This window comes from Coenobita brevimanus, chromosome 23, assembly GCF_032717465.1.
Source record: "Coenobita brevimanus isolate Jiangsu-jjx chromosome 23, ASM3271746v2, whole genome shotgun sequence".
NCBI classification, from domain to species: Eukaryota; Metazoa; Arthropoda; class Malacostraca; order Decapoda; family Coenobitidae; genus Coenobita; species Coenobita brevimanus.
In genome coordinates this window covers 3,345,081-3,354,926 of record NC_136976.1, presented here as the reverse complement: position 1 = coordinate 3,354,926, position 9,846 = coordinate 3,345,081, and the positions used below count along the sequence as shown (strand labels likewise).

Sequence of the window (9,846 nt, the reverse complement as noted above, 5' to 3'; positions counted from 1 at the left end):
TACAGTCCTCATCAAAACCTGCCTCTTTTGACATTACACTACTTTCTCTTATGTCTATAGTAAATGCCATACAAACTGCCGTACTGAATTTGCACTGACACAGTACGGTACCTTTAAAGCTGATCTGCCAATTTTCACACCTTATATTACCAACAACTGTATAGATAAATGCAGAGTATATTTTGAAACACATCCCAGACATGAAATTAGGGCTGTCTGTTAATACAGTATACAAGAGTGTGAGTTGGAGAGAGGGCACCCAAATGGCAGATGGTCAATGTGGAGGTGATTTGTCAGTGGCCACCCCTTATGAAATTTAGGCGCCTGGCAACGGACAGACAGACTATAAAAGATGGGGACGCAATGCATTTACCAACCAGTGGCCTGTGACTCTCACATCAGTGACAGCAGTCCTAAGTCCATATTCTCATTCACTGAGGAAGCTCCCTAACAACTTTTCCAAAGTGATTTATTATTTTTCTTATTACATCTTACTGTCCTCTTCTGTGTTACATAACTCCTTCCAATATTGCCATAATCTGCATAAATACCACACCAAAAGATATTAACCAGCCATATCCAAAAATAAATTGCTATGATGTTGGGGAGCCTCCTTAACAAATGAAAACAGTCTGGGAACCACTAAGAAAACTTAAACTGCACAATTACACAAATAAATTCTTCTCAAGTAAATAAAATGGATTTCTGGGTGTAAGGTTAACCACTCTGCAGCTTCTGTATTAACACCTTCAATCTGATGATGTATTTTTTGTGGTAACTGTATTTACTACTATATACTAACTCGGCCCAGATCTGTGTCCTTTTGAAGCTTATTTCATGTAGCTTTGTTAAAGAAAAAGACAGTGCTATGGCTCTACATCCTCTCCAAAGCACTTCTTTGTGATTGGCACCATATTATAGTGTTAATCTTTTATTACATCTCAGTATTCATGATGGATTGTAATTTTAGGCCAAGTTAGAGTAAAAAGGCTGTAGATAACTTTACTCGACTTTAAGATCTGTGGCGGTGAAAGTTATTGAAGGTTATATGTAACCTCTTCTGTCTAAAAACTTATCCTGAGTAACACCCCACATAGGTAACAAAAATAATGTAAAATGACATCCTCTACTTGAAAGGGTTAATTTTTTGGAAAGGTCAAGCACTAGAAATAGGCAGACAGTGATGATCTGTTGATGCAAGAGCTGTCAATATACACTCAACTGCCTTCAATTTCTAGGGATTCAGTGGCCTAGCCCTGGTGTCAGATGCACAAAGTTCCCCCATGCAGAAAGTTCTCTTTCATCCTAGTGTGTGTATGTGCAGCAGCCATTACCAGTGCATTTATATGTACATTAAAAATTCCCACAGATAAAACCTAACGATCCAACCTAACTTCACCCAGCTTAGAAGGCCCCAATTTTAACCACCAAGGATCATCTGCATGGGCAAACACTGTGCATAGGATACTGGGCCCCTACACTCTGATGGGGACAATAAAGGTGTCATGTCTTGTAGTTGCAGTTTTTACTATATCAGGTGGTGATGAAGAGGAACACCTTCATGGGGTGGCCTTAACTCCCTCCCTATCCCCAGAAAGAAGGATGATGGACAACTTCAGCTTTCAGTCCACTGGGTTTTTGTTCAGCTGAGCCTTTCCTGCAGCAGGCATTCTGCAAATGGTATAATAAAACTCCTGTATAACCACGGGACCTTTACCCATTAGCATTACACTGTAGTTAAAAAAGAATCGGAAAACCGCGAAGAAACTGGAATTGGAGAGGAACAAGCATTTAACTTCAAACAGGCATGCGTGTCATCTTAGCAACATCATGAAAGTGTAAAAAAATTAGTACGTCAACAGTTAAATACATAATACTTACCTAAATTACCAGGAGAATAATCTGCTGCCTCCCGTCTCCATTGGCCCTGACATCTAGCGGGAGTTCCAGCAGCCGCGCCATTCACGGTCACCATATTCATATGACGTCTTCAGCAATTTAACAATGTGCATTAGAAGACGTCTTTGTAAAAATTTCTTCATACTCTAATCATTCGGGATTTTTATTTTATTCGAATAGCTTTATACGAATTGAGATGCTTGTGTTAGCCGGGGCTCCAAAGAGAAGTTAATATTAAATGTAGTGGATGATAAAAATTCGCTTATATAATTCAGAAATAAGAAATATGATAAAAATTGACATCTTATGTTATAATGTATTTCTAACATTCTAAAACTATACTTGGTAAATATTAATGCTTATTCGGGAATGTAGTTTGTTTACAGAATAAAGGCGCGCATTTCGATCAGCTGTGAAAAAAAAAAAAAAAATCGGGCGCAATGTGTAAGGAAAAGGAAGTTGTAAGAAGACTTATTTCACAGCTTCAGGTTTGTCTGTGTGGTATTAGACGTTAGTATTTGTTATTAGCAGCTTATAGATTAATAGCATTGCATAGGGAGTAATATTGTCTCCTTATTTATAGTGGAAGAGCATATATGAGGAGGCGGCTGGGAGTGGCAGGTGTTTAGTTCGGTGTACTTTGGTAATTAACGTATTTGACACTCATAAACTTGCCCAGTTAATCTCCCACCCAGTTTCTTTTTTGTCAAATTTGCCCCTTTTTAATGTGATGAGTTTGATTTATCAGTAGGAGTACCTAATTATAAACGTTAGTTGTGAAATGTTTTTTTGTAATTTTAGTGCCCTATGGGTTTCCTGTAAGTGTTGTAAAGCAGTCTATTTTTAGCCTGAATAAGATACATAGTAGCTAATTGGCAATGAGAAATATAATCTCTCCCATCACATACAGTATTTTTCACTTTATTCTTGCTTTTAACAAATGAAATTATTCAAGCAAGGCTGTCTGGTGCAGAAAATCATGAAGGCAACATCTGACTCCTCATGTTGGAAAAAAATAAAGCAGAATAAAGTAATTTAGTAGCATTATGAATAAAGTAAATGGGCCTACATCATCAGAGTGAAGGGGTTAATAACAAAGTAAAAAAATTAAGAAAAAGCATGAAGACATAACCAGAACTTCCTGTATTGTGTATGTTCTAATGGCTGTATTTTCCAGACCCTTGATGAAGACTATAGAAAAAAAAAGAAAAAAAAGGAGAGCAACCAATAATGAATGGCTACTGTACCCCTTCTTACTGCCCCATTTTTTTCCAGGTCCTTAATTAAGAACAATAATAATAAAAATAACATAACAAGAACTTATTATATATATCCTCTAGTTACCTCATTCTCCTTCCCAACCCCTTAATTAAAGAAAATATAAAAAGGTGACATAATTATAACAAGAACTTATTACGGTATACACATCTTGTTTTACCTGTGTTACTCTACTTTCCAGGGTTTTTATGATGATGGATTTAACTTGTATCCACTGCACTGTATTTTTCAGGGCTTTAATTGTAGTGGTTTAATTATATAACTAATTACATTATTACAGTACATTGTTTTTCAGAGTCTTAATTATGATGGTTTGGACACGTTTGATCCTGAGTGGGTTCGGTCGGTGTTGTTGTGTGGTGCGGGTGGGCATGAAGGCGGGGCAAGACAGGCCCTGTTGTTGTGGGTGGTAAGACAGTTGTCACCCAGCACTGCCACCGACATCCATACTGCCCCACAACATACCCACTCACAGAGTATGTGGTGTATGCAGAGTAATGTACACACAGTAGGTGTCTGTACTGTATACATACACAAAGTCACTTGTGCATTAACTTTATTGGTTATAGTTACTCTTAGCTATTTTATTTTTTAAACTTACTCATCCCTTCTGACGAAGTTAAAAATTTAATAATGATTGATGATGTATTTTCCCTCAGATAATCCCAGACCTCAAATAAATCCCAATAAATGATATACTGTATTGTGTTCTCTACAACAATTTTGAATGTTTCCTTTCAGAAATTTTGCAGAGCTTGTCATGTATGGGAATATGTCAGCCAGGAGACACAGAAGTTATTGAGGTGAGAAGAGGCATGCAGTTTAGCAGAAGGGTGAAGTTGAGTCATTTTATTTTTATTTATTTATTTATTTATTTATTTTACATGTCTGACTGTCCATAGCCTTGATAGTCCATTCCATGAGACCCAGCAGTTGTCCTACGTACCACACATCATATGTCACCTCTTTAGCACTAATACCCACTCCATATTGAATACATGCCAGGGCTGTCCCATTCAGGGCTGATGAAATAGCTCACACATTCCATGGTTAATGATGGGGTTGTGTTGCCAAAAACTACAGCACCAAAGGCTTCCACACTAACCAAAGACATACTGGTAGAGAGACATTGCTGAAGATATTAAGACTGGCACTCTGGGAGATACAGTACTTATACCTTTACATAGTCCAAGTCCAGAATGTATCAAATAAAGTTCATAACCACCAAACCAAGCCCTAAAACTACCCAAATGTAGTTCATAGCTGGTACAATGGCACATACAAACACTGTGTCATTGTAGATTAATAGCAGTCTTAAAACATAGGTAATAAACAAAAGCACCAGCTAACTCAATTTAGGTAGTGTAAGTCAGAACCTACCATGACACATTACATTCACATTTACTTTTTACAGCTCTGCTGTTTTATGAATGTATCACTGCCTTCTTTTCACTTTACACCTCAGAACATGCTACCATAGAGTCAATGTGTGTGTGTGTGTGTGTGTTTTCCAACTATCCATCCTCCCCAGTCTGTTCACTGGAGAGTTAGTATTGAGATGATGATGATGAGGAGGAGGAGGAGGAAGAAGGGGCTAATATTGATAATGATGGGGAGGAGGAGAAGAATAAAGATGATAATGGTGATGATGATTACTGGTAATTTTCTACAAGCATCCTCAATACTGCCCAGGGAACTGCACCAGCCACAGCACAACTACGATTCTGGCAGACATGTTTGGACAGTGTGGAGAATTTGCGTACGCTGACCAGTTCTCGTAACAACGCACAGCAGACGCATCCAGACTTACTCATGTTACATCTTACACATTCACCATACCTTCAGAGCACTCTACAGGTTGGTTTTAATAGTGTGATTCTCTCTCTCTCTTTCTTTCTCTCTCTTTTTCTCTCTCTCTCTCTCTCTCTCCATATCCCACACTCCTTATCTTTCTTCACTACTCCAGTCCATCCCTGCATCCCATCCTTGTTCTCTCTCTCTCTCTCTCTCTCTCTCTATTCCTCACCCACTTCTCTCTCTCTTCGCCTTTCCCACACTCCTTGTCTTTCTTCATTAGTCCACTCCATCCCTTCATCCCATCCATGTTCTCCATCTCTATTCCTCACTCGCATGCACTCTTCTCCTCACTCACATACACTCTCCTAATCGGTCTCTCACTCTTCATTCACTCCATATGGCCAAACTCCTTCACCTTCTCCACAGCTACCCCAAAGTGTATCTGAACCACCCCTTATGTCCTCTCCATCCAACTCCACATACTCCTATCAGATAACTCATGTCCACTCCTTCCTTTTCACTATTTTTATTTATATTCTATGTTATTATGTATGTATTTTATCCTTGTGCATGTACTTGTGTTGTACGGCAAGAATGACCTCAGTTTTTTGCAGCCATGATCCTTTTAATGTATATAATCAGTTAAATCATGTGCTCTCTTCTCATTATTATCTGATTTTAATCTTTGTTTCTCCTGGCAGTTTACAACTTGATTAATATCTTTTTTTGGTGCTGCAAGTTTGAATTTTGTGCCTGGTTGCTTGGTGAAAAGTTCTCAGCGATGATGCAACACACACTTGCTTATTCAACCCCATACTCACCATCCTCTCCACAAGGTCAAAGTATACCAGTAACAATTTCGATGATCCACTGTGACAAGTGGAATTTGTGGGTGGGAGAGAGCTGCAGGTTAGAACTTGAATTCTTTATTTTCTCTAACATTCTGTGTAATCCAGAATGTTAGAGGAAAGAAAGAATTCAAGCTTTGACCTCTGTGTCTTTTCCCTCACCCAACATTTCCACCTGGCTAGAGCTTAAAGTCTTCATTTTCTCAAACACCTTTGTCTCTCGCCCACCCAGCATTCCCACCAGTAACATTTTTTTGACAGGGTGGGAATATGAACTTTGTGCCAGGTGACTTGGTGAAGAAGTACCGAGCTTGGGTGAAACAGGGAGCCCACACCCCACTGCCGGACTCTCTGATGCACACTCAGGAGAAACTGGCAGCACAGCAATGCAAGTATGACCAGGTGGATGAGGTACGAGGCTTAAAATCATTATAGCTGTATTCATTTACTCTAACTTGGCCAAAAATTGCTGTCTCTCCATCTTCATGCTGCGTTGAAGCAATAGACTAACACTTGAAAATGCCGCTAGTCACAAAGAAGCCCTGTGGAAAGGATGTAGAGCCATAGTACTGTCTTTTTCTGCCACTGAGCTATGTGAAGTACGTTTAAAAAGGATGAAAAACCATCTCAAGTTCGCATAAAAGAATTGTAGTAGGCCCTTGTTATAGATTTTCTTTTTTTTTTTTATGCTCGTTTTTTCTTGTGTCCTTTTTATGCTTCTTTTTGCTATAGTCCACAATAAATTCATAATATTTATCAGCCAAACTTTCCTTGCTATATTTGAAGTTAATTCGCTGCATCCTCAGATAACAGCATTTATAAAAAAAAGTTAAGAACAAAACAGAAATATGTGGATGGATTTGCTTTTCATTCAAAACATTAATTTCACAGGCTTTAAATTATACGTGAACGACTGGACCATTCCGCTGGGGCATGTTGGATAGTTGCTCTATGTTTATTTTATTTATTTATTTTTATCCTTCGTCACCCTGTCTTGTAGCTCAGAGTTAGAGTTTAGGCAGTGATAACTTTCTGTCATGGTGGAACATAACCTATTTATTTCCTGCTTCAAATGGTAGTATATAGGAACATTTTAGTGTTAAGTGACGAGTCATTGTGTTATGTATATATATACTGTATATATTTTTTCACTATTTAATTAATGTAAAATACCAGTGGTATGCAATTTGCTGGAAGAGAGAAAAATTACTACATACTATTTATCTATAGCCAGATGCCTCAATCCCATAAAGGATGACCTCAAACAAATTGCCTCCATGTCACCCTGTCCCCTGCCATTTCACTGCCCTTCCCACAACCTATACCTCCCTCTCTTGTATACCTCTTGACTCCATCCCTTCATCTCATCCTTGGGCTCCCCCTCCCCCTTCCACCTCACTCACATACATTTTCCTCGTTAGTCTCTCGCCTTCCAGAGAAAAATAACATTGCAGTTTCCCCCATTTCAGCAGTGGAAGGTTGAAATAAGTAATGAGGACAGCACAGAACAGCAGACCAGTGTGTGTGATGCTTTGCGTAATGTGAGTCAGCAACAGAGCCTCCTTCAGGGTGTGTACTCATCCTACATCGCTCCCTGGACTGTATCAAAAGAACAGCTGGAACTCTCTGGTGTCGGGCCCCTCGTGCGAGATGCAAGGGAACAGCTAGCAACTGTGAGGAAGGTCAGTTGATATATATATTTTTTTCTTTCTCTCTTCTGTTTTCAGTCTCTCTCTCTCTCTCTCTCTTTTGTGTGTGTGTGTGTGTGGTCACTGGCCCAACACTGACTTTGAGCTGTTTGTATGTGTCCATACTGTTACAGTGTATTCTTTTTTATTGACTCCATAATTCCACATCTCACTCTGTGGCTCTTTCTTCCATTCCATACCATCTTTAAATTTCACCACAATACAGTAGTCTCAATCATACAACAATCTTTCAACCTGAAAGCGCGATTAACGGAAGGTTTTGCTAATTAATTCTCAATTCAGTTAACTGAAGAAATCCAAGATCCAATCAAAATTTCAGATTTGGCGGGCTCTTTTTGCGCCATCCACGATGGTTTATGATGTTTCCGGTAGGGCAAGTGTCTGGCCGCCTGCCATGTTTACGCTGTATTTGGATGTGCCCTGCTCGGTCTTGTGTATTCATCATTGATAAATATCGCGATGACTCCTCCCAAAGTGAACCAAAGTGTTGGAAACAAGAGGAAGAGAGTTGTACTTACTTTGAAGCAGAAAGTAGAAATGTGTAACGAGATAGAACGAGTGCACAGTAGTGCACTGATGAAGGAATACAGTGTTGGATCTACCACTCGGTATGATATTGTAGATGGAAACTGAAAGACAAACTTCTTAAATACGTGGCTAACTCAGACGTAAATCTGGCCATGGAAAAATGCTGTACAGTACTCATCTCTTGTATATTATGTGATATACCTGTAATATATTACATGTATATTATGTGATTTTATATACAGTATATATCTTGTATGATGATGGGGGTGTATTTGTGTAAGTACTGAATATTATTACAAAAATACACCCCCATCATCTTACAAGTTATATAGGTAATATCACATGATATGCAAGTACTGTATATTATTATATTCTCTTATATGTAACACTTGATTAATCAAAGTTTTGAGAGTCCCATGAATTTCGTATAATTGAAACTACTGTATTACTTACACCATCCATTGTCTTTATGCTTGCAGCTTTTCTGAGAAATGTCTTTTCTGCAACTTTCAGTCTTGAAAATTCTCCTTTGCTGCCCAAGTTTCCCTTCCAAACAAGACTGTCAGTGATAAATACTGTCATGCAGGGCTGTCCATAACATCCATATTAATTCCAGTACAAGTGTGTCTATACTTTCTGACTCCTTGCCTGTACTCTATACATCTCCTCTTAAGTCTGTCATTCTGTTTTTATCAGTCTCAGGTCTGTCTTAACCTGTCTGTCTGTTGATGTATCCATATATCAGTCTGTGTAATTATTTGTCTCCTTGTGTCTATCCATCAGTCAGTGTGTGACATAGGATGGCTAGGAAAAAACACAGGTGAAAGACTGGAGTTTATTCCTTGATGTAAGAGAATGCAAAACTTGATAATGGCTTCAATACACATAAAGGTCTCAGTTCGAAATATCAGAGAACAAAGTCTCTAACCTGTGTTTTTTCTTTATCACCATATACAATCCACCTGTCTATATTGAACATTCCCATCAGTCAGTGTGGCCAGTAATTTTCTTCCTCACAGGCCCTGGAAGCAACGGAGGAAGCTGCCCAACACTGTGAGGAACTGAGAGATGATGATAGCACAGCACTGCACACCACCACACTCACACCATCACTCGTCACAATGCTACACACGCTGGCTAACTCACACCAGGCTTAGTACGAATAATTCATTTAAAGTTGTTTGTATATTAAGTTGTGGATGGAGAGATGGAAACAGTACATTAACGAAAAAGTGAGAAGAGGAAGAGGAAGAGGAATGTAGGAAGGTGAAGAGAAGTGTAGGAAGAGGAAGAAAAGTGTAGGAAGAGGAAGAAGAGTGTAGGAAGAGGAAGAAGAGTGTAGGAATAGGAAGAGTGTAGGAAGAGTAAGAGTGTAGGAAGAGGAAGAGGAGTTTAAGAAGAGGAATGTAGGAAGAGAAAGAGAAATGTAGGAAGAGGAATAGAAGTGTAGAATGAGGAAAAGAAGTGTGGGAGGAGGAAGAAGGGTGTAGGAAAAGGAAGAGGAGTGTAAGAAGAGGAAGAGGAGTGTAGGAAGAGGAAGAGGAGTTTTTGAGAGGAAGAAAGGTGTGTAAGGATAAGGTAACCAGGAGGTGCATCTGTCATGGCTGTCTCTTGTCTGAGGGTTCCCAGGAGGAAGCAAGGTGTCGGAGATGATGATAGTGATGTGTGTGTATATATATATATATATATATATATATATATGTATGTTTTTTAACAAACCCATTGCTCAACACCACGTTACACACACATGCTAAACTTACTCTCATCTTAAATGTCAGGACCAACTT

The 9,846-nt window shown here is 38.9% G+C and overlaps 1 protein-coding gene across 1 annotated transcript; it reads left to right on the top strand.

Moving 5' to 3' along the window:
- The first annotated feature begins 2,339 nt into the window (after window positions 1-2,339).
- LOC145393072 (uncharacterized) lies at window positions 2,340-9,216 on the top strand. The gene is made up of 7 exons (XM_080267410.1): window positions 2,340-2,387; window positions 3,473-3,653; window positions 3,919-3,980; window positions 4,870-5,034; window positions 6,084-6,233; window positions 7,292-7,504; window positions 9,079-9,216. The coding sequence occupies exons 1-7, from the start codon at window positions 2,340-2,342 to the stop codon at window positions 9,214-9,216; spliced, it is 957 nt and encodes a 318-aa protein (XP_080123536.1).
- The last annotated feature ends 630 nt before the right edge of the window (window positions 9,217-9,846 follow it).